The sequence below is a fragment of the Columba livia genome, chromosome 3, assembly GCF_036013475.1.
Source record: "Columba livia isolate bColLiv1 breed racing homer chromosome 3, bColLiv1.pat.W.v2, whole genome shotgun sequence".
Taxonomy (NCBI): Eukaryota; Metazoa; Chordata; class Aves; order Columbiformes; family Columbidae; genus Columba; species Columba livia.
Window position 1 is genome coordinate 33,694,266 of NC_088604.1, and position 25,940 is coordinate 33,720,205.

Consider the following 25,940-nt stretch of genomic DNA (forward strand, 5'->3'; position numbering starts at 1 on the left):
TCTTTTGACCTTCTGTCTTCTCCGCTCCTCGTCTTCTCACACAGGACAGTTTGTGAGAGCATTTGCTGCTTCTCCTTTGCTTGCATGTAATGCACCATCCTTTTGTCTCTGTCTCCTGTTGCATACTCGTTTCTTCCACCAAACCCACAGGGCTGGTGTGTTTGTTGCAGTTGCCCAAACTGTCCTTCCTTTGGCTTTCTCGGGGCTTCACTGTGACCTCCCATGGCAGATTTCATGGCCACACTGTATTTATTTTTGTTTCTTAGGTGTTACTGAGGCCCTTGGCACTTAGTAAACAACATTGGAAAAACACCTGACCTTTTAGAAGTATGTTCAGTTAAAGTACAAATTATGTTAGATAAGCTTCCTATGGTAGCTGCTTTTTTATGATCTCATCCTTTTTTAATTTTTGTTATGTGAAAGGTACGTATGCATACAAAAGTGATAATTGATTAAACATGACGCATTTGAAAAAGCATGGAACAAATGTATTTCAAAACTGGAAGAGTTCTTGTGTACAGTGTGACGCATGTAACACCTCATTTTCAGAATAGTGATAAATATGAAACATTCAGTTCCTGTGAAGGAAATTTCTTACCATTAGCTGAGTTAACATATCTGTTCTTTTTAGGAACTTATTTGGATGCAACAGTCCTTTAAATATTTGCAGACAAAGTAGTTGTGTATTTTTGCAAAGTACCTGCTTTTACTCAGACCATCTCCTGCCCCTTGTCAGCATTTCTCAAGGTGTCCAGGAGGGGAAGAGGCAGGAGCAGGGAGCAAAACCAGGAGCACGGCTGGGGCAAAATGCCTCCAGCAGCAGGGGAGACACAGGAACATGAGATGGTTTAGGGGAAACTGTACAGGTCTTTCGCTAATCCTCTCCCTACCACACCACCTCTACTTCTTCTTAAAATTTGTTCTTCCAGGAGTGTGGATGTTCCAGGTGAAGGCGTTTGAGAAATGATATGGAGCGTTGCAGGCTTGTGTTACTAAAGTCCTGAAGTTTTTTGTAATTGGGAATTGCCACATTTAATGTGGAGAAAATAAAATGACGTTTCTCCTCTGATTTAGACATGAGGGATTGGCTTGTCTTTTCAAAAACTTTTTCAGCAGTAAACACCATGGCAGACTAGATATTTACTATGTGAATGTTGGATATGAAGTGCATACAAATACAAAAGAGTGATGCTTACAGAAGCACTACAGTAAACAGTTTCTAGCTGCTCAGTATCAAAAACATGCACATACAAGCAAATATGCAGGAAAATGAACATGTCATGAGAATGATTCCATCAGCTGTTGTGTTCAGATTGTCTCTGGCAGTCAGAGCATGTAGGTTTAAAATAAGTTTTTATCTAGTAATTCTCAGATTTGTGAACTCTATCTTTTTGTTTTACTTGCATGCATCTACAAAATATATTGGAAATTAACATGTCAGCATTAACATTTTCAAGGCAAATTGTTTTTGAAGATGCATTTGTGCCATGCTGTATTCTAGCCTGTTTTCTTCTTTTCTGGATTGGTAGAGGTCTCAGCTTGACACTGTTACCTTACTGATGTTATGGCAAGTAAAATGAAGAAAACTGGAGTGGTTTAGTGCAAAGAAGTTTTATATTTAATTGAAAAAGTAAATAAGAAATAAAGATTGAATGGGTTTGATATTCACTTAAATAGTGCAGTTTTGACTGTATTGTATTTAGCTCAAAAATAATCTCTGTCGTGTATTTCAGTTCCTTTGAAAAATTATGTCACCTGTAGTAGAGTGCTGAATGCTGCCTGAGCTTTGATTTGTTAAAGTTTCAGTTAAACAGTGAACTAAGGCTGAAAAAGTAACTTGACTGTCAAAAAGCTACCACCATGTATCGATGTTTTCCTCTATCTGATCTGTCCTCTATGCTCATGGGACCTTTCCCAAAGCATTCTTATGTGCTTAGTGTAACCTACAGAATTTTGATCAACTCGTAAACACCAAATGGTAGATATTTTTTTAATATAAAATAATCTATGTAATTCTCCTGCAATAATTAGCTACTGTACCTATTCTGACTAGTTTATTTTCCTTGGATTTAACCAATCTAATGAGATACCGTCAATTGTTTAATGAAGTTTAAATTTTTTATTTGTTATAATTAGTTAATTCAGCAATTAGTACAGTGTCCTAGTATAGTCATCTGTTCATAGGATAGTAAATAGAGTCAGGTCATGGAAATACTTGCCTCTGGACTCTGGTAACAAGCTTAACATTGCATTACTATATTTTGCCTTCCTAGAATTCTTTCACCTGATGGTTCTGTTTGATTTCCTATTGAATGTTCTACAAAACCAAAATGTAGTTGTATGACGTTATTTTAAAATCAGTAATAGTTAAGTACCAACTTTCGACTGAGGAATTCTTAGTTGTTTCTTATACTCAATATTTTACTTAGATTTTTTTTTTTTTTGAGAAACATTATCATTAAACATTCTCAAAAAGAGGGAATTATAGTACAGAAAAATTAAAGAAGAGCTACCAGGTGTTTTTCTTGCTATTGTAGTCTGGGGAATGCAGTATAGTTTTATCTGGCAAGCTGTTCAAACTGCTGGCTATTGGTGTTTAGCCCATGCTGGATGTGTTGAATACTGTTACTGATAATTAAGGCAAGGTCTTAAAATCTGACATTTGAAGGAATAGTTATTAAGTTTACCAGCTTCAGACGAAGGCTTGTTTTATTACTGTCCCTCTCCTGCCCGACAGGAGAGACCAACTCCAGTACAGGGTTCCTGGTCTCTTTTTCTATTGACTGTAGAAAAATGGCGTCTGGCCTTCCTGTTACAAGTGTAACCTCGATGAGTTCTCTCCTTTGTGTTAGAAGATGTCTTAATTGTGAAGACCAAAATGGCCTAGCAATTTACAATCAGCTACTTTAATATATATTGAGGACATACATACAACCTTTGAAAGCACCATTCAGGTGACTCCTTGTGTTTGGTGCTGTGGCTCTCAAATTTGTTGCCTTAGTGCTTTTAGCCTGGATATGGGTCTTTCTGCTTTCATAGTTTTCAGAAATTGTGTGCTTTTTCAGCAGGGTAGTGAAGTTGGCTGCATATAGATTTGGTTTGGATGGATGCACATGGGAAAAAAAAAATTGTTCCTACTGATAGCAATTACTGAATGATCCAACCAGACTAGGGATGTTTTTTTAATAGGGAAAATATGATCTGTAGGTTCTCCATCCAAATCTATGTTTTTCCTAGTTTGTACTCTGTGATATGTATGTTTTCATCAGTAAAACATAGTTTCATGTTTTGAAAAAATGCTGTTTTCTTTTTCTGAAGGATTTATATCACGTAGCTGAACTTTGAACTTTTTTTTACTTCTCTTCACCTTAAAATGCTGGGCTGGAAACCACCTGTTCAAGAGCTGGTTCAGGAATAGATTCATGTGTCTGTCTCAAGGGCAATAGCATATACCTCAGCTGAAGAGGTAAATAATAGAGCAGGTATGACCTGATAGGTTTCGGTAGCCGGTTTTAATGTGCTGCTTGTCAGGATCCAGCTGACAGATGGAGTGGTGCCAAAACCAAAATGTTACAACTGGTTTTGTGTTGCTTCTCAGAAGACTGTATTTATTAAAAGTAATTGTCCCGTGAGTAGTTACTACGCTTGTATTTAGATGCTTTCACCCAATGGCTTCTTAGATGCTTGCAAAGCCTCGGGTGTTTTTCTTAAACATGCATTTCCTGGTGGTGGCTGAATTCAATCACTGCTCTGTCCTTCAAGAGCATTTTTGTAGCTCATGACACTCCCCTATCATAATTTATTAATAAATCATTAAGTAGGCTTAAGAATGCAAACCTAAGAATGCAAAAGCCCATGTCAGTAAGCAAAACAGAAGCCTCTGGACGCGAATTGGGTTGGTCAGATTCTACCTTTTGGCAGAAATTCTGGCAGTAATTTCAGGGTTTGTTTCTTGTGTGACATGGTTAGTTGGAGCCATCGCCATGCTACTTGGGATGTAAAAGAGAGCTGTGTTTTAGTGGTTGTGTGACTTATCACTTAAGTACTAATTTGAACTAGCATTTCAAAAGCAAATAATAGGCTTGTGAAGAAATGAAGGCCTGGTTATATCCAGAAATAAACTCAGCTGTTTAGCAACTGTGCCCGCAATGGCACTTGTACTCAGAGGTCAGATCTAGCTTAAAAAAACCCAACAACAACAACAACAACAAAAATCCATAAAACTGATGTATGCTAGATCTGACTTACAGTATCCTAAAGTAAAGAATTGTGAGTGAATACAGATGTTGTTTTAAAAGGATTTATTGTACAATGCTGGCAACACATGGTGGAGATGAAGGCGTTCTGTAGAGTTCATGGGATGTGGCAAAAGGTTTGAAGGAAATAGGAGTGAATGTGACACTAGAGGTTTCAGAATGTAAACTTTCTATGAGTAGTTAAAAGAAGTTAATATGCTTCGTTCATGAGAGAAAAGTAAATTGCATGTTTTCCTGTATTAAATATTACATCTTAAATAACATGAATTACATGAGTAGGATACACTAGAAACATTTGTTAAAAGTCTTTGTGAGTTTCTTGCATCCTGAACTGCATCCAGGGAGAAAAAAATCTGATTGAGTAAATTTAAAAACAAAACCAGATATCAACACTAGATTAAGAACTCCGTATCTGTTATTTTCATCTCTTCAGAACATCACTTCGTTTAAAAAATATTTGACTTTACATTTTAAGTCTTTGCTTTAGATTACTTTTTTATCTTCTATGATTTCACATTAAAGTTAACAGCAAATTGTCTTATTCCTTCACATGCAGGATGTTAAGGCCAACAGCACTCTCAAAGCAGTCACAGCAAGCTTTTTCCTTCCCTTCAAACCTTTCTAAAGCCCTTGGAGACAGTGAAAAGCAGGTCATGTGCAGCATGTCCTGGCAGATCCTCTGTGGGACGAGAGTCCCCGTTTCAGCTCGTGGCTGTACAGCTTTCTGGTGGGCCCATGACTCTTTTTCCTTGCTGCTGCTTATAGCAGGTCTGGGTGTCAGAAATTCTGGAGCTCCATTTTCCTTCAGATGCGGGAAAAGAAAAATGTGGGACGTTTCCTACCTTACAGACTCTTGGAGTTTGCCGGCAGTGTTTTCTTTGCTGCTTGGCAAGCTCATTTTATTCATACTGAGAGAGGCAAGTTACATCTTGGTGATATGAGATGTTTTTTACGAATTTTGGAATTGCTAAAATGTCAGTTTAGTATGTGGATGTGTTTTGGAGGGGAGTAAGAAATGGCCAGGAGAAGTGAGGCTTTCAAACCATATGGGGTCCCTATTCTTATTAGGGTAAGGTCTATAAAGTATTAAAAAAAAAAAGAGAACTAATTCAGCATATTTCAGATGGCACTGTTAGCCATTCAGAGTGTGCCAATCCTGGCAGCTTTCCTGGTTAGTTCAATGAGCGTTGCACACAATCAGATATTTCTTTTAATTGGGAGCTTATTTAGCTGCATAACTTGGGGAGTATAAAGTTTGAATGTCTCAGCCTTTGCATCTATTTCACTTGTAGTCTGTAGATTCCTCTAAAATTATTTTCACATCACATTTTTATAGAAGGAAAGGTTGGTGTTCCTTAAGAGGCAGAGTTGTAATGTCACAGCTTCAGAGGTCAGTCCTCAAAACCTTGTAATACAATAAATCAATCGTGACTGAATATATTAGTGGGTTATTTAAGAGCCATATGCCCAGCCACATGAAAAGAGTGGGCACATTCTTTGTCTGAAATGACAAGAGACCGTGTTTTTGCTCACATGCCTTGACATGTGCCTCTTACAGAAATTCAAGTATTTACACACTGAATCAGGTACAGACAAGTATATATTAGTCATGTGACCCACTGTGTGCATCTATATATATGTGTTTACGTGTATATACACGTATATGTATGTATATACACACTCCTGATATAATCTTAGCTTTGAATGTCTTGTACTTCTTTTTTGATTGTGAGATAGACTGCCTTTTTGATTCACAAGTTAGGGAAACTGGGGAAGGAGCTGCGGAGATTAGTCTGTGGACCCACCCCAAAACTGATCTGTTCTTGAATCTTCTCCATAGCCAGGTCTGTGGGGTCGTCTGTAAGCCAAGTGTCACAGGCTGGAAAAAGGCTGGAAGAATCTTGTTCTGACAGGCTGGCTCCTTCCACACAGAATAACAGGAATAAACATAAACTGAAGTTTGTATAGTGAATCCTAATAGCTTACTAAAGTTGTATACAGGGTTTTTTTTGTTTAACATTTATCTTATTTTTGTTACAGGAAATAGTGGATAGATCCCACAATGGAGGACGGGAAGCCCGTTTGGGCTCCACACCCAACTGATGGGTTTCAGATGGGGATGATTGTGGACATCGGAACTGACAACTTAACTATTGAACCTTTGAATCAGAAAGGCAAGGTAAGTGTCTCAGAAGCAAAGGAATGGAGAAGAACCTTACAAAAACTGTTTTACCTGTAGGCCAAATCTTTGCCAATATCTACCATTGCACACAATCTGAAGGAGTGGGAAATCAGTTTTCTCTGGCTAAGGATTTTTCTTTAACTTTAGCTTGCATTGCAAGTGAAATATCCCACTGATAAGACGTGTCGGTCTCTGTCAGTTATCTCCATGTGTGTAGTTGCTTCTGAAAGACAGGATTGAATCTCCACAGCCATTTGATTTGGTACCATATATTTTTCTAAATAAGAGGCTGGTTAAGAGTCTACTGTTGCGATTAGCTTCTCTGTTTTCCCCTAAATGCATAGAGGGAGTGTCCTACATGGATGTCCTAGACTGGCTTACATTAGGCACTTTACCGTTAGACTCAGGAAGATTTAGAGATTAATTCTCTTACCTCAGGTACCTTGAGAAGTGACATGAGGTCAAATAAGGGTCCTATGGAATTTTTACATCAAATCAAAGACAAAATAAATGTAACTTTCAAAATGAAGTCCTAATTCATCCTAATTAGTGTGTTTGAAGTGCTTTATTTGTCATGACATCTTTCAGATTCAGTATGTTGTAATTAAATGTCGGTTTTTACCTGAAGTACCTTGTATCTATCAATTATCCTAATTCAGATGATCAGCATCCTGGTTTTTACTAGCTGGAATAAAAGCAGAACTGTTTTAAAAGTTGCCAATTGGTATTTGTGAATATGTGATATGTGTCCTTTTTAACAATTTTGTCCTTTCTGTATCTTCGGGTATGGAAAAGACAAAATTTTTTTGTAGTGTCTTCTTTCACATGAACAATAACAGAGAATTCCTTGTCACAGGTCAAAAGGTTATGCAACAGTCCTTCCTTTTGCGGGGGAATGTTTATAGGCTATATCACAGTATCACAGTATGTTTGGGATTGGAAGGGACCTCAAAAGATCATCTAGTCCAATCCCCCTGCTGGAGCAGGAACACCTAGATGAGGTCGCACAGGAACATGTCCAGGTGGATTTGGAATGTCTCCAGAGAAGGAGACTCCACAACCCCCCTGGGCAGCCTGTTCCAGTGCTCTGGCACCCTTACTAAGAAGAAGTTTTTTCTCAAATTTAAGTGGAACCTCTTGTGTTCCAGCTTGATCCCATTACCCCTTGTCCTGTCATTGTTTGCCACCGAGAAGAGCCTGGCTCCGTCCTCGTGGCACTCAGCCTTTATATATTTATAAACATTAATAAGGTCACCCCTCAGTCTCCTCTTCTTCGAACTAAAGAGACCCAGCTCCCTCAGCCTTTCTTCATAAGGGAGGTGCTCCACTCCCTTAATCATCTTTGTTGCCCTACGCTGGACCCTCTCCAGCAGTTCCCTGTCCCTCTTGAACTGAGGGGCCCAGAACTGGACACAATATTCCAGATGTGGTCTCACCAGGGTGGAGTAGAGGGGAAGGAGGACCTCTCTCGATCTACTAACCACTCCCCTTGTAATACACCCCAGGATGCCATTGGCCTTCCTGGCCACAAGGGCACAGTGTTGGCTCATGGTCATCCTGTTGTCCACCAGGACCCCCAGGTCCCTTTCCCCTACAGTGCTCTCTAATATGTAATTTCCCAACCTATACTGGAACCTGGGGTTGTTCCTGCCCAGATGCAGGACTCTACACTTTCCCTTGTTAAATTTAATCAGGTTATTGCATCTTGAAGGGGAAGTTGATTTTGGTTTCTTTAGAAAGGTAAAGCAACTGTAGCATCTGATTTTTGTGTGTGAGAAAGTCTGTAGGTTTAGCAGTAGTAGTATGTGTTCTTCAGTTTGGGGAAGAAAAAATTATTCAGACGAGAATATTAAATATTCCAAAACTATGACTAAGTAGTCTTTAACTGACTTAAAAGATTTTGACCCCCACACCTATTTAAGTTTTTATTCCCAAATGGTTCTGATGTGGTAAAGAGCAAGTCTGTACATTGAAACAGAAACAAGCAATAAGGAGATTCCTGAGTCACTATTTCTAACATATACTCCTTTCAGGGACCATATACATATATTTGTGAAACAAACAAAAAAAATCCTAAAATACAAGTATTTTGCTTAATGGTTCGTAACAAACAATCTCTTTTGTCTAGAAAGTTCACTGTTCTGCTGTTGGCTGTTTTATAGAATTAAGAAGGTCAATTAAGGGCCTAATGTCCATTCATCTAAGGGAACAAACACTTCACAGTTTACTGTAGAGATAATGGTCCTATATTTCTAATTATCAAACTTATATAAATAGAGGTGGAGTAAAACATTTTCTTGATTACCTTCTGACTCTTCTCAAGGTGTCATTGATGTCTCTTTATGGTGAAATGTTTCTTGTTGCTTTTTGTATTTTTAAGATGACTGTTCTTGTGCACTTAGACAATTAATTTGAAGTAGTCAGCATCAATACCCATTATTATCAACTTTGTTTACTTAAAATTATGGTTCAGAAGTGCTCCTCCATAAGAAGGAATGATCCAGCAGCTCCAGAGTCACCCATGATAATTACAGGGAGGAGAGGAGTTACCTGATCTTGTAAACATATCTGGGCAGTGTAACTTATTATTATTTTTTAATCTGGGTCATTAACATGTCATAGGTATTCTCTGTAGGCACTGGTAGCTCACCAGCGATCACAGGCTGAAAAGGAAATGTGTATGCATATGTTTGACTGTAGGCTCTTATACCGCTTAATGGTTAATTAAAATACATAATAACTCCAATAAATGCTGCAAGGCAGCAGTTTCATGATGCCTTAATATCTGGCCTCCCTTCCTCACCCATAGCCGGCTCTGGTGTTGGCACCCGCTCAGCTCTGCCTGCCGAGCTGTGCGTGACACAGCAAACGAGGTCAGAGAATGGATCCACTTCAAAAATGAAGAAGTGGAAAGTTTTCAGGATGGCAGCAAGCGGTGACAGGAGGATGAGGCCCTAAGGCCAGCGTGGCTGCAAATAGTTTTGCATTATGAAACCAAGTCACCCAGTCCAGACTGGGTGAAGGTAGTTGGGCAGCACACTGATTAACTTAGAACCCAGCAACAGCAGGTTTGGGTGCTGCAGCCCATGTATAGTTAACAAGAGCATTTACATTTTGGTGCTGAGGCTGGATGTCTAAGGGGAGGTGGGGATCTGAGTCACCCAACCTGCACCCTACAAAGAAGAGTAATCCAAGCTGCAGGAGCATGTTATCAGAACAGAGGATGCGTGTGTGACATGATGGGAGCTGCTCCCCACAAACTAGATTGTGGGCTTGCAAGGCTGATAAGTGCTATGACTGGAAAGAAAGCAGAGAAACTGGAGAGTGGTTTGCTAATGAGCGTGGTCCCACCGAGGGCTGGAGCACTGCCCTGAGGATGGACTCCAAACCGGAGCAGGGGATGGGGCCAGGAGCCCTGGCCTGTGTCCCACCACTAGTCACACACTGGTGTACAAGGAAGGAGCCAGGTAGAAAGGCAGACAGTTGTTGAACTCAACTAGCATTGCTTTTACATTTCTTCTACTTCTTTTACATTTCATCTACTTTTTTGCATGTATTGGGAATCCTAACCTCAGGCCCGGCTCCATTATATCTTTCTTTGTTGTGTTGCCGGGTGATGTGACAGGGAGAACGCAGATGACAGGAAGATTGCCAAACCGGGAATTTACTCTTTTCTTGGAGACAGAAAATCCAAGTAAAGTGATTGGGGAGCGATGCATCACAGGGACTTGCACCATGAGATGCCACCCTGGGATATTTGTGGCACTGAGAAGCAGAAGCTGGTGTCTCCTTGAGCATCAGGCAGTGGTGGTTTGCTGTCAGTTTTTGGGAGGGTAGGGGTACTGCAGGCACCCACTGACACCCCTCCTGAGGTCAACTGAGAGGCTTCTCATGGCTCTGCGCCAGTTCTGAAGGGTCATGGAGGGCTTTGCGGGGCACCTGCTCTGGTGTGCTGTGAATAACCAGAAAGGTATTTTTCCAGGCTGAGTATAAATGAATAAATGTACTTTGAAAGTAAGGATCAGAATGTCCAAAGTTCAGTGTTTCAAACTAAGGGTTTCTTTTTTTTTAGCAGTGAGCGCAGCTTGCTTGTTCAAATGAGACATGTTCTTGTCTGCCTCATGCACAATTTGTGCTGCTTTAGGTTGGTTTGTGAAATGCAGCTGAGAATAAGGATGTCTCCTGTCTGTATCTGGAACGGATAAAGGGAGGCATGGTTACGTGTATCGGATTACATGGTAGAAAGAAGATCTTGCTTGAATGGAAAGATATCTTTTTTCACTCATCTGGTTTCTGGGAGAATAGTTAAGATTGCCATTGGATTACAAGGGCTGCTTCATTACAACGAGGGAAAAAAACTTAAAAAATCCTCCTACACCCTTGGTTTTGCCTCCTGAGCCCAATTTGGTGTCTAATACGATTAATACCCTCTCCATTTTCTTAGAGTAAGTTTATTCTAAGCTATGCCTTAATGCAAAAGTCTTCCATGAAATGCCTGAAGTGTTTTCTCCTTACCATAAATGTTAAAAAAAAAAAAAATAAATGAGACAACATGGTAAAGAATGTATTTGGATAATTTTTTATTAATAGAACCTGGCATACCTTGCTCATTTTCCTATTTAATATGTTAGATTTTAGTAGTAATTGCTGATACTTAGAGCTCTGCACATCTAGCTAGTGTACTTACCTACATAACAAGTAATCACCTTACATAAAGCAGTAGTCCAGCTGTGACAAACAGGAGTGAAATTCTTTGTTGACAGGTTGAAACAGAAAAATATCAGCTTTCAGATGAGTCTTCTTCCTATTGCTTATTTTTTATTGCTTCTGAAATATTCTATAAATTAATTTGCAGTTGACATTGAGTGTAACAAAGGAGCACGTAATAAAGCATGAATTCTCATTGGTTTTTCTCCTCTTCTGGGATAGATCTGGTATGGTTGGCTTTACATCCATGAAATGTTCAAGTATCATAGATTTGTGAAGAGTCTTACGGAATAGCTGCATATTGTGTTGATTCTCTTTTGTGAAAAAAAATTCTGGCTTTGTTAGTGGTTAAATTGAGTTACACATCAGCAGACAAGAAGTGAAGTTAGATTTTTGTGAAGCCAGTCATACTCTTTTTAAACTTCTCCACTGTTTCAGGTACAGGAAACTTATTATATGGGAAACTGTTGTGTTCAAATACACCTTTACCCAACAAGGTACACCTTTATCATTGAGAAACTTGCAGAGAAAATTATTATGATAGTATGTTCTAACTTCAATATTGTGAGTGAGAGGAAAGGGAGGGGAATCTCTGGCCCGCTAAAACTCTAAATAGCAGCTGGTAACTTTTTGAGGTAGCTAAAGACATCCAGGTCCTCCACGGCTCCACCAAGCTCTAATAAAGGATATTTTGGAGGAAGTTGGTCTGGTGGACATTGAGATGTTCCAACATCATCAAGCAGCTCTGTTTCCCTCAGGAAAGCTTCTTGTGCATATTTTTCTTTATTAGACAAAGGGATGACAAAATATAATTTCTTATGACTACAAGTTGCATACTTTATGTGAACTTTGTAGGGAAGAGATATCATAGACTTACTGTTTTCTGACCGGCAGTAATTAGTTCTGCTCTGAGACATTTTTAACCCTTCCCACTTTAAAGCGAGTTGGAATTTGTGGCTGTTCTGGATGGTGCAAGCTATAAGTGCTCACATATTGTGTCTGTTGTACTGAAGCAAAGATGAAGCAAGTTGCTGTATTTCTCCTAAACTTCTTGTGAGGTTTTTCTCCTGGGACTGTCTTGCTGAATACAATGTTAAACGAGCAAACATGTTTGTTTATTAAGCTCATTCTTTTAGATCCAGTTGGTTGCCTTTTCAAATATTAGACTAGACTTCTTGTCTCCTTTTCCATGGGGAAAAACAAGACGGTGCTTGCAGCAGCGTGGCAGCTACCGTTTTTAATTGGTACAACAGAATTTTTGTTCATTCATAGGTAGCTCAAGCAAGCTATAACTACGGTAAACAAAAAAGTATAATTAAAACACTACCTCTTACAATAGGTATTTTTGTGCAGAAGCTGTAATGCCTGTATGCTAGGATGTTTTTCCTTCCTTTTTACAACAATGTAAATTATGATTTCTGGAGAATAAAGAAGAAACAAAGTTGCTTTTGTTATGAATTTTTCCAGTTGGACATGAACACTTGATAAATGGATGTTTTGTATAACTGCAATACAGGGGTTGAAGGAAGGTCTTGTTTTACTTCATTATTGATTTATTGAAGGAAAAAACCCAACAAGCAACAACTAGAGCTACAGTATTTGGGGATACAGAGGACATTATGTATTGAACGTTTATGTTTTAAGTAGGAATGTTTTAAAACAGCATATGATAATGACAGCACAGTCCTTCAACTGGACTAATAATTTGATTTTTAATCTTTGTGCTCCTTTGCAAAACTGAGGAAGCTGTGTGTCCTTTACAATACTGTTCCCTTTGCAGTACTTTTTTATCCTTATTTTTAAAATTATGCAACATTAAAATATTACATGCAATTTTGGAAATAAGCATCAATATTATTACAATAAAAATATATATTACAGTTTATTTTTATATCGTAGTGTAGTAATGTAAATGCAGCAGCTCCTAGCTGCATCTTGTGACTCAGTAAAATTTCCAATGCTGAAGTATTCATTTTAAACAATGCACCGTTGCAGTGCACTCACTTGTATCATTGTACCAGACATCTTTGAACTATATTTCTATTTTTATAGAATTCTGACAATGTTAATATTTTTAATCTAACAGACTTTCCAGGCTGCTATCAATCAAGTGTTTCCTGCAGAAGAGGACAGCAAAAAGGATGTAGAAGATAATTGTAAGTTATGAATTTAAAACTAAATTATGCTCTTGAAAATCATATCTGTATAGAAGAGAATATTGTTTCCTTACAAGCTTCCTCTTTCTTCCGTGTAGTCTTTGTTTGGCTTTTTTGCTTGAATTTATGTATGACCTCTACTAGTCCTTTAAACTTCTTAAAGTAGGCCACTTTAAACATCATTTATTGTGTTTTTTACTTTTCAGTTGAACGCTTTAGAGGAAGTCTTAGTTACATTATTCTCACATACAACTGTTACTTGAGTTCATGTATATATATATAAAAATCAGATGTCACTTAACTGCATCAGGTTCAACTGCACTCAGCATTATGGCAATTACCTATATCTTTTATAGTGCAGCAAAATAATTAGTTGCTTTATCAGCAGTATTTGACTGCATTTTCCTGCATGTAACCCATTTCTCAGACAGCATTCCTGTGGAAGTACAGGTAATTGAAAATAAATCTGAAGACAACCTTCTCAAAACTGGAGTCAGGAATCTGGACCCGTTGGGGCCACTGGAAAAGGAAATAGGTTATAGTGAGTCAGATACAGGAGTGCTGCTGGAACTTGTGTAATGAACTTCAGCATTGATCTGCAGGGCTTTTATTTTGTTAAACATTTTATAGTTAGATCTGTGGAAACAAATACAGTATGCAAATCTGGGGAGAGAGGGAAGAGTACCAAGAAAGGTGAGTAAGCCCAAGCCTCAGCTTTCAGGGGACTGTTAGACAAATATTGATTTTGCTGCTGTTGCTCTGTGCGAGAAAATCAGAGACTTCCTGTCCAGAAAACCTGATGAAGGCAATTCTTTTAAACGTTTCCTATGGTGTTCACTGGTTGGTGAATGCTGAGAACTTTGTAAACAGTAGGCAAAAGTATCTTCTATTGTTCTTCGTTTAAAATAGAGGCTAGGACTTTGAAAGTTGTTTAGGTGATTTAACTGCAATTCCTGTTTTGGAATAAGGGTTAGTATTTATATCCCGTGACAGGAAATACAGCTGGTACAGCTGCTCCATAAGGAACAAGAAGATGAGACCTGAGGCTTATGATCTGACTTAGATGCTTCAGTGTAACTTTGTTTCCAGTTGTTTCTATTTTTGCAAACATTACATGAGTTCAAATTTTTCAAAGCTGGTACCGGTATTCTCTGCACATAATGATTTAATCTGTGCATTTGTCACAGAGATTTTATTGAGATGTCCTCATATCTCAGTGCCCTAGTCAAGGAATTGAAATTTTGAATGAGATTATGGAAATAATTTGAGATTCCAGCGAAGTACTATTCAATCAAGTTAAAACAGTCTTCCAATCAGAGAAAATGTCGTCGTTGTCTTAGTGAGTGAAATATGAAACTGAAAAATGCATTCTCCAGTAATCTTGTCAAACATTATTTTGAGACTTATAACATATTCTCACTTTTTATTCTCTAGTCGAGGTTTATCCCCAGGATGTGTGAAAGCCAAGTTAATTTTTTCTTCTCTGTCAGAGAGCAGTTGTGCTGAGTATCACTGATGTTTAAGAAGAAACTTTATAAAATATTGAGTGCTTTCAGTCTCTCTTTATAATACTGCTCTGAAAAATCCTGAAAACTAGTTAATAATACACTTACCCTTCCAACCTAAACTTAGTGATTAACTGCCTTCTAGGGAGTAATTTGCTGAAGTACAGCTTTTTTTCACCCTTAGTCTTCCGTATCCCAAATGCACTGGCTGCAAGAGAAATCTTTTTGAGAATCCAGCCCTTGCTTAAATGAGAATTTTTAGTAAATATGGGAAACAGTACAGTGACAAAGCATTTACTTTTATTCTTTATTTTTATTTTTTTTTTAATTTTTATTATGATTCACACCCCTGCTTCTCTCCAATCCCACTCAGTTTTGGGGGAGTTCCACCATATGTGGAATTTTTTTTTTATGGCCAAGAAAAAGATTTTGTTTTTATTTCTGCAGTGAAAAAAGTTTTAAAAAATGAAGGGGGCAGGGTATCAGATCTGAAAAAAAAAATTAAATCTTAAAAAAATAGTTCTGCAGGTGCACAGCATTGCAATTACATGATAAAATTATTTTCCATAAAAGTCCTGCTTCATTGTGTGCACGGTAGAGCCAGTGTGAGTAAATTTGACATTGATATTTCCTAACTTTTAGTTACTGACTTCACTTGTGTGAACTTCGTGTCTGTAAGTACATACAGGGACTATTAAAGGCACATACATACACTGGCTATATTAAGGCATGAGACATATGAATATTCAGAATTCTCTCTCTGGTGACTTCTGTTGCCTCTGGATATGGATGCCTTTTTAAAAGGATTTATTCTAAAGAAGGTGCATTTTGAAGCTTCTGACACAAGCCTTAGTTTGCACGTCTTGAGTGAAGGCGGTGACATTCCCGCAGGGAGCAAGCTCCCATTGTGCGCCAAGTCTGCAGGTATAACTGCACGAACAAGGGTGGAATCCTTTTGCAAAGAGTACTGGGGGTGCACTGAAATCTGCGTTCCTTTGTTGTTTAGGTAATTTTCAGGTTTTTATTAGGATGCTTAACTGATGGCTGTTTAAAAACATACTACAGAACCCGAGAGGTTCTTACGAAGATACAGTCAAGGGAGAGGATCATTTAAGTGTATGTAGACAAATACTATGTAGCAGATTCTCGTTACTGAGAATCAAAACGACAGGAAAAATTAACAACCTTCAGAAGTTAACACCCTGCCCTCCCCGAAGGCATACACAAGGGGAGAAGGAGGCTTTGACTTTCATTGGAGCAAGGAATGAGTTTCTGTTTCTGGCCCATTTGCTTTTAATGTCTCTCTCTTGGGATGACTTGCTTGAAAAAGGTCTTTTGAGGCAGAACTGCAGTTTGTGGTCCTGGCACCGTTTTCTCAGCCCGGTGGACTGAGCACAGCCAGGGAGGGTAGGAGGAAAAGTCCCACAGTGCCGGTGCCTGGTGACCACATGGTTAGTCGGTGATGTAGGTCTGCTGGGGTGGCCGTGGTGGTCAGGCCAGGCCTCCTGCTTTGTGCAGATGTCCTGCACAGGCCTGCTTTCAAGGCTGTTTTGATCCAAAGGGCTAAAGCGTGCCTTGCGTGCCCGTGCCAACGCAGCCGTGTACCTGCAAGGGATTTTGCAGAGGAAGGTGGTTTCTTCTAAACAACCCAGAAGCTGCGAGGTCCTGTGAGAAGTGTGGATGACTCCAGCTGCATGAAGCAAAGCTCTATTTAGTCATTTAAGGGAAGGAAGGGCTGTTATTCAGTGGAGCTATGCAAGCCAGATGGGGGCTGCAAGTGGCTGCTGAACCTGCCTTTGCTTCAGGCCAGTCTGGGGTAGGCAGTAGGAGGCAGAGCCACTCCTCACTCCACTGCAGAAGGAATGGTATGAGATGAAAAATGAAAACCCAAATACTCTTGTGAAGCTCTCATTATCCTTTACCAGTATCTCTTGGTTCAGCAGGAGCAGCATTGAAGGAGATGTTAAGAGCTGCTCACTGAGCTACAGGTGTCCTTGCAGGGAAAGGTGGCTGGACAAGTTGACTTCAGGCCGTAAGAACTTGCAGCCTTTCTTCCACATTTGTGTAAATAAGTTGGAATGAATTTTTCTTTGCTGAGGCCCTCAAGAAGGGGCATTGGTTCAACTTGGTCCGACTTGAGAAACAGCTTTGGTCATTACAGATGGGAGGTGTGTATGTGGCTCTTGTGTGAGGTGCAGGGTTGCAGATACTGGTGCAGGCACAGTGCTCACTCCGTCAGCAGCAGTCACATGTATACACCTTTTAAAGTGGTGCTACTACTGTAAGGATAACCAGTATGGTAATCAGTCAGTTATAATGAGGCAAAGTAGTGTTGTGCCCTTGAATTTTAAGTGGTGAGAAGAAGATGGCTGAGCATATTTGAAAATGGGGTTTGTGTAATGAGTAGTCCCCTCAGTTGGTTTAGGAGTAATGTTTTTAATGTTGTTACGAGGGGAACTGGTGGCCTCTGTAATTAAGGCTGTTAACAGTTTCCAGTGCTTTAGAACTGAAAACAAGGACCAGCTTTGCCAGAATGTGAACCTGTGCAGTCTGAAGCTTTCTGTGGGTGCCAACTCACTGCCTTGAGCCACCACCTTGCAACATTTCAGCAGAGTTTATTCGGTTATTTTTTTATTAAATGAGCTAAAGAGAAAAAAAAACAAAACAAAACAACCTAGGTTTTGTTGTGTTGACATTTTCCTCTTGCCCCCAACAGTTTCTTTGAGGAGGCCTGATGGCAACAAAATTCGGAATTGAAAGACAGAAGGTTTTGTTGGTGCCTGGTGTTGCTGTGATACTTGCTGCTGCCTCTAGGACAGTATTTGCCAAGTGAATTAGTGAATATAAAAATCTAAAAATCACCAGGAGACAGTAGATATTCTAAAGGTCCATTCAATAGTATTTCCCTGGAGATGGGATTAAAATATAACCAAAGAAAGGGGAGGTAAAATTTTCTGTAATCCTAAAATTTAGTTGTTTGGCTGTATATGAAGCTAGTTGTGAGCTCTTAATGGTAAATTATTGTCTTTTACTTGCAGGTTCCCTTATGTATTTAAATGAAGCCACTCTCCTTCACAATATCAAAGTTCGGTACAGTAAGGACAGAATTTATGTAAGTATTGTTGCATGTCATGACAACCAGTCTAATTCATGTCCTCACAAAAAATCAACAAGACAATTGCTTACAATTCTGTTTTTTCCTATAACAGAAAATAAAGAGAAATAGTAACATTGGAATATTAGGAGGTTTTGGGCCTATTTTTTTTTTTTTTTTAGCATTACGCCTTGTTTGAGATCTGAATCACATTAGTCATATTAATGTTAGCAAATTTTTACCAGGCAGAGCAGTAGATTTTTCTCTGTGTGACTGTTAATGTGCAACAATACCACAACGTTATATCCCAGAGGTCTGTTCCTACTGGTAACTTACTTTGCCACTAGAGTAGCTCTTAGCAAAGATGGTTTTCTTTCTTCATTATTTTTGAACGAAGCGAACAGGTGCTGTCTTTGACACCTCCTAGCTCAGATGTCCATCTTAATCTTTTATATTGCTATCAAATTGCCTAATTGTACTTAATGAATTCTGACTAAATTACATTTTGTCCTTGCCATCTGCCCGGACAGTGACAGCTGTGAAATAGTAGAAAGAGCTTGCTTTCTTTTCTTTTTTTTTCCTGGCTAGTGATAATACAAAACAGTCCTGCATATTTTCTAAGTGTCTTTGTGAAAATTATCAATTTCTATGTTAGTGTGCTGTCCTAAAATTAATTGGGGTTAAACCCTTTTATATAAATATAAAAAGAGGCTATAGTTGTTTGTTGCAGTTAACTTTACATAGCTATAAATTCTTTATGGCTCAAGATCAGGCACCAGCTTTAAAATAAATAAATAAAAATGGCCATTTGAATGCTGTCCTGGAAAAATAATAATTAAAAAACAAACTAAAAATCCCAAGGAAGCAAAATTCTACAACTGAACAGGTTGTGAAGTAGGATAGTATTTAGGTTCATAAAGCCTTTTGTAATTTCAAACAAATACTTACTAATATGTTGTCGTAAGCAGGTGTATTTTCTGGAGAAAAATAAGGGTTTCAATTTATATTTTAACTACGTTTCCCTTGTCAATTTAAGATACAGTTTGAATCAACAGAATTTTTTGCTTTTTGTTTAATGCTGGTTAACATAATTCGTCTTGTTACTAAAAGGAAAACTAATAGTAGTAGTTGCAGCTCTTGAAGAAGTTTTTTCCTTCAGTGAAATAAGTGCTGAAAATAGAAACATCTAAGAAAATCAATACATTGCGTGTGATCCAGCCTTCTGTCAATGTATCACAATAGAATCCAAATTTCAGTTGTCTAGGGAGATGCTCAGTAACAGCAAACCAAAGAAGTTATTCAAGCTAAAGGTTTATCTGATTTTTTTCTTCTGACCTTTTGCTGCAAATCTGCTTTTTTCTGTGATTCAGACATCTGTTCTTCCTTGTATGTAATCTGACTGTTATAACCAAGCTATACAAGTTTTTTTTCCAAAACCTTAAAGCAGTTATCTTCAGTCTCTTTTAAAATATTTTGTAAAGGTAAAAAGCAATCTTGATTTGAGATTCTTCTCAAATTCTTTCTCTATTAGAGAACATTTGCATTCTGTATTTCTCACTGTGGAAGCAGCCATAGCTAATTTCTCTCGGCTGAGTGCTTTTATTGCCTGGCTTGAGCGTGTTCCCAGGCAGGATCCTGTCAGTCCTTCCTGCTGAGTTGCTTCCATTAGATATTGAAAAATTATGCGCCTTACTGGAGGAGAGTGTGTTATGCGAGCCAAGTGCTTAGTTTATGCAGTTTTTAGGAGGAGGTTGTGGCGTCCTATCCTTGATCCAGTAACTCGGACAATAGGAAATAATTTTAAAGGAGGTTGGGAGAAAGGTCAAATTCAGGACATGCTCTCACAGCTCAGTGGTTAGGAAATTCTCCTGAAAAGTGCTTTTTCACAGAAGTCCTTTGAAGATAATTAGAGGAACTCTGAAAGTATATCCATTCTTGTATCTACATTAGCGCGAGAGAATTGTAAGTGTAATTGTTAGGCTAGAGCCTTCAACAGTAATAGAAAATTGCTGTTAACCACATGGTTGGATACTAACTAACATTTTGCTGTTAATTGTTTTCTTCGCAGACCTATGTAGCCAATATTCTTATTGCAGTGAATCCATATTTTGATATACCTAAGTTATATTCTTCAGATACTATTAAAAAGTACCAGGGTAGATCGCTTGGAACGTTGCCACCACATGTTTTTGCTATTGGTATGTATTGAGCCTATATTTGTCTTTTACAAAACAAACATAAATACTTTGCAGTTATCTATACATTGCCATCTGTAACAGTTATTTGTTTATTTTCAACTGTTACAAAATAAAAACATTGCTAAAATTGCAAATCTTCTCATCCTTCTCATCCTTGATATGCAGTTGGAAAACTTGGAAAACTTGCAGCCCTCTTATGATTATTCTATACCTCCAGTGTTTTATGTCTTAAGTGGTTTAAATATAATTTGCAACCATACTAAAACAAAAAAGAAATTCAGATTTTAGAAGAATGACCTAATTATGATTGGCACTGTCTTTCAGTGTTGCGATTTCCTTTGCCTTTTCTTATGTTGCCAGAGCATGTGCACTGTTTCTTTTTATATGCTTGTGTTAAAGGCAGGAAGTGCATCTAAATGTTATTAACAGGATAAACCTGATTTCAGTCACTTTGTTTAAGAAAAAAAAAAATCCAAAATACAAATCAATATTTGACTTGTTTAAAGCTTTATTTCCGTGTTGCATTTTGTTTTGTAATCAAAAGCATAAGTAGCTGGGTTTTTAGTACCTGTTGCACAACAAGAAAACTACCCATGTTTTTCCAAGTTTCCTTATCTCAGTTGTTAGTTGTTACAAAGTGCAATTGAAAGTTTTCTTTAAAATATACATTAAACTAAGATTGGTTACAATTTTGTACATATATTTAATTCAAGAGATCTAGTTCTCGCTGGTGGTTTTTGTTTTATTTTGTCCTGGGTATGGCTGAGTAGGTCATCGTTTTCACAGACTTTAAGCTCTTATATTTCAGTGTTTGAGGGTGTACAAGTATAATGTGATTTAAAGGGAAACAGACTTAATGTAACACACATAATTGTAAATATTTACTTTTTTATTCCTGAAAATGTTGCATTTAGCTTAACTTTGTGTTTGCATCTCTCCTGAATATTCATTTTTGTCTTGTTTGACATATTCTTCTCTTTAAGCTGATAAAGCATTCCGAGACATGAAAGTGCTCAAGATGAGTCAGTCTATCATAGTGTCTGGAGAATCAGGAGCTGGCAAGACAGAAAACACTAAATTTGTTTTGAGGTTTGTGCTTTTGGACCAAAGTTATTCAGTGAATCGCTTGTGTTGATGCCTTTGGTTGACAAACAGAGAGAGCAAATTGTAAAGTTATCAGGAGATTTAAGGCATAATTCAGTAAGATGCTTCTACATACATATTAATACAAGAAATTCATAGGGTTAAACTTAAATACTGATATGATAACATATGTAACTGGCTTCATATTCACAGAAACCTTAATTTGGTTGTAGTGACGTCATGTAGTAGTTTTGGTTTATGATACAGTCATTTTGGTATTGCACATCTGGTATTGTGGTAGTTAAAAACATAACTAGGCATTATAACTGTATCTTGCAAGACTGTTGCTTTTACCGTAAATGTGTATTTCTGTTTTCTCCGTCTTTGTTTCTTTAGTTTGCTGAAGCAAAATCTTGATTTTGAGATCACTGCAGATTTGTCATATATTTTACCCTAATTTACTGAATAAGATTGAATAATGGGATCTATTTATTTATTTATTGATGTTCTTGATGACCGATACTAAATCAAGCATAGTAGACTATGTGGAGGCCATATTGCTGATATAAGAAGCAAGACTGATTTATATGATTTTAATGTTTTTGACTATCTTTGCTTTATACTTTACTGCTTTATGTCACTCTGGAACACTGTAACTGCAAAGCACTGTTCCATTAAATTCATTGGTATCATAGGTGACCTGATTATCCAGGGAGGCACAGGCAGTGTGGATATACTCCCTTCCCCCTGCCCTCCTTGTTTCCCAGTATAAATCTTTAATTCCTTTTCCCTGACATCATGTATCCTCTATTATGTAGGTACAGTAGCAGTATCATCTTCCACATCCCACTAAGAATTGTCACGGCTGTCTGTCTGTCCTTCACGTTGCTCTTCTCTGCCCCTGTGGTTTTAAGGTTTTAACAGGCAGCTGTAAGAATTATTGCAAGGTGCTGGCAATGATTTTTACAGGGGATATCCTAACTTTGATCCTGCTAAGAGTAAAAAGAGCTGGCAGGCACTGGGAGAAGGATGTTATTCTCAAAGGACGCTATTCTTCTGCTTCTCGGCAAAGAAAGTTCTGATTACATAGTAGGCAAATATCGCTGCTGGTGCTTCTCCCCGCCACCTGCCCACAGGGAGTCCCTGTACAAAACATCATTGAGTTTTAAAAGCAGGAAGGTTTTTCCCTTGTGTGATCGGAAAGCAAAAGGTACTAATACAGCTCTGTTAGTACTCCTAAATTTTTTTTGGAAGGTCCCATTTTCGAGAACTGTTTTTAACTTGTCCCAGATTTACTTGTGAATTTCCAGGAAGCATACGCTGTGCATGGGGAAAAAAAAAAAAATAAAGCTGAAACTTTGGAGCAAGTACACTGTGGATTTATTTTCAAATTCTTTCTTCAATTGCTAAATTGAATCTTACCTTAATTATACACCTGCAATTTCCTATCTCACCATCTCCATGTGAGATTTTTATTAACCCTAATAGTTATGAGCTCAGAAACTGTATGCATGGAAACAGCCTTTGGTTTAGGAAATGCGTATAAAACATTACACATTTACTAAGATTAATATCAATACAGATTTACTAAGATGAATAAATACAGATAGCACAGTAATAGTTTTATTATATTTGTATAAAAGTGTAATTTGCATACGAACATTTAAAATAAATTTCTAATGTGTCTTGAAGTATCGAAAAAAAATCTGAAGTCTGCAATAATATTTTTGTTTTAACAAAAAAGAAAACTCAAAGCTGCATTTATTTTAAAATATACAGGTATTTAGACCTTACTATCAATATGCTTTCCCTTTAGTAAATGGTTAGTAAGTATGGTACACAACTGTGTGCATGAATTGAGGTAACCTAACACATGATAGGTACTGATGTTTTTATCTTCCTTTACAGGTATTTGACAGAATCCTATGGTAGCGGCCAAGATATTGATGATAGAATTGTAGAAGGTATTGAATTTTCTTTCACTGCATTAAAGGTTCTAGTGTTTGTTTTTTTTTTTCAAATTTGAAATGTTGATCAACAGCAATAAAACAAAATCTGGGATGGGAATACTATCAGACTTCCTAGGACAATTTACTGTTAGTTTACCTCGATCCTAAATTCTGAAACCATTTATTTTATTTGTGATTCACTTTATTTAGTGTATTGTCATACCGTCCTTGCTTTAGAAAATTTTTGTGTGTTTTTGAGTTTAACTTCACATGAACATGTACCCAAGGTTGATTTTATGCTGTATGAAGTCTGCAAGGACAAGATTATGTTTTCATTACTGTCTGTTAATATCAGGAAAGAGTAATTCCTACTCCTAACCATAAAGTTCTCAAAGTCAGATAAAACAGAGAAGTTCTTCTAAATTATGGTTCTGGGTCATTTTTCTGTTAGGTCTTTTTTTTTTTTTTTTTTTTTTTTTAAATTTTGGTCAGAAAGCGCGTAATTTGGATGGACACTTTCATTTTGTCTGCCTTTATAAGACTCCTAAACAAGGTCAGAAGAGACTGTGTTGATCATCCAGTTGAGCCTTTTTAATGTTGGATGCACTTCTTAGTTGAACAGAAAATAACTTTTTGAGAAAACATAAATATCTCAAAAACAAACAACCGTCAGCCAATCTAAAAATGCCTCATCAGTCAGTTTATTGTTCTGTACTATATAGTAGATTTAATTAAGAATTTTCTTACTCTCATTGTCTTATTCTTAAAAAAAAAAAATTGTTTTCAATTTTTCTGTTTTCAAATTTGAGACACTGAATCATTCAAGAGAAGGACTGCAGGCTTTAATGTCTTGTTGCTGCTGTAGGTTTGCTTAAACGAATTCCTTAGTGAAATCCACTGCGTGCTAAAGGAACTCAGAAAGTGGCCAAGAGCTGGATGATGCCTGACACATTATGCCATAAAATTAATTGGTTCTTGCAGCTATTCTTAGAAGAGTTTGGGCTTTTAAATCTAAACCAGCATTTGATGCATGAATTTTGAAGTTTTTTAGGCACAATGTAAATGGGCATTCTTGCAGCATATATATTACTAGAGGAACTTTTAACCTATCTGAAAGACCTCTGGCAGTTTGTTTTTATTCATAATATATTCTTCAAAGCTGTTAATATTATGTAAAATATTTGCATACCTGAATAATTATCAAAGATGTCTTAAAAATACAGTTTTGAAAGTCAGGTTTGCATTTTCATAAGCTTTAAGTATTAAAAAATGAAAATCTAGCCAAAACAAAAAAGTTAATGCCAATGTTGCCATACTAAATGATGAATTATCATCCCGAATTTATCCAACCGTTGTACTTATTCATTCATTCATTAATTTTTGTAGGAGCGAATTCGTAGATGGTTGTCAGTGGGAGGTTTAAATCTGAGTTTCAGCTTACGTAGTTTCCAATGCGTATTTTTTACCCAAAAGCCTTAAAAAAAATCCTGCAGATATTTTCCATGATTTAGTGTTAACGCAGTTTAGTAAATTGGTCTTTTTTGATCGTCAGAGCTAGCAAAATGCAGTCTTTCAGAGCCCTTGTGTTTCATAACTACTAAGCATTTTCAAACTGTGCATGATATTTATACACATATATATATGTATATATGCATTAGATAGTTGCCGTGCTTTCTGTATGTGCTTTAAGGATCTTGACCACTACAGCCTGTAAAAAATAAAATAACTCAATCACTTAATTGAGCTAATTTGAAAAGGGCATTTTTAAGTTGTTTTTGAGATCAACATGCTCCTCTAATCCATTTTTTATTTCCTCATCCATCTAACATGTTGCATGCATGACCTTTAAATGGCATTTTTGTCTGTGGGACAAGTGGGTAGTTTAGGTTTTATAAATAACAGCTCATTGGGAAATGTCAAATTGTGTGTTGTGTTGTATCGTATAGTTTATGTATCGGTTATTTACCTACTTGCTGCAGAACAACATCACTGAAAATTTTGTAGTGTTTGTCTCTGAATTTCTTACAGTGTCAATTCAAATACTTTGCAGTGTTATGTGATATTTAACTACTTAATTGTAAGTTCCACTACAGTATATCCAGTACCATTTATAAATTTGGTTATTACTAATAGGTAATATTTTTCCTTTCATTTTCAAACCTTATTCCTAAGAAGTTCACTGAATAATTAGTATGCATTTGTTCTCTCTTTCTATTTTGTAGTTTATTGACCATTTTAACACTTTAAATTTTTAAACAGCAAATCCCTTATTAGAAGCCTTTGGAAATGCAAAGACTGTTCGCAACAACAACAGCAGTCGTTTTGGGAAATTTGTAGAAATTCACTTCAATGAAAAGGTACTGGAATTTTGTTACAGAAAACCAGTCGTGATTTTTTGCCATGAAATGGAAGTGCTAGCTTGGAAGTAGGCTGAACAGAGTTATTAGTCTTGCAGCAAATAGCTACTGTCCTACTTTACAGATTTGATTTGTATTCTATCACCTTGAAAGGAAAACCAAAGTCACACGCTTCTGTGTCACTACTGGAAAGCACTGGGTGAAGTCAGTGGGAAAAGTGCTTCTATCCACAAAAGAATAAAAATTGTTCCCTTCATTGCAAAAAGGCAAAAGGAGATACTTGAAGAGTAACTTATTTGCTCTTAGGTATTTATGCATTCCTTTAATGCACAAATAAGTGTGAGTTGCATATTAGATATAAACAGATATAAACACATTTTAATGCTTTAGTACTTCAAATGAATTATTGGTGGTTTTATGTATTTGTATTAAATTCTGGGACCTCACATTAGT

At 37.3% G+C, this 25,940-nt stretch overlaps 1 protein-coding gene across 7 annotated transcripts in view; it reads left to right on the forward strand.

Moving 5' to 3' along the window:
• MYO6 (myosin VI) overlaps positions 1–25,940 on the forward strand; it is a 119,406-nt gene that overhangs the window by 25,523 nt on the left and 67,943 nt on the right. For all 7 annotated transcript variants that reach the window (XM_065056346.1, XM_065056349.1, XM_065056348.1 and 4 more), the window contains 7 exons: positions 6,297–6,435; positions 13,232–13,301; positions 17,845–17,918; positions 19,969–20,098; positions 21,082–21,187; positions 23,090–23,145; positions 25,390–25,487. In XM_065056346.1, coding sequence (XP_064912418.1) covers positions 6,319–6,435; positions 13,232–13,301; positions 17,845–17,918; positions 19,969–20,098; positions 21,082–21,187; positions 23,090–23,145; positions 25,390–25,487 — 651 coding nt within the window. In that variant the 5' untranslated portion in view covers positions 6,297–6,318. The remainder of the gene's footprint in view (positions 1–6,296; positions 6,436–13,231; positions 13,302–17,844; positions 17,919–19,968; positions 20,099–21,081; positions 21,188–23,089; positions 23,146–25,389; positions 25,488–25,940) is intronic.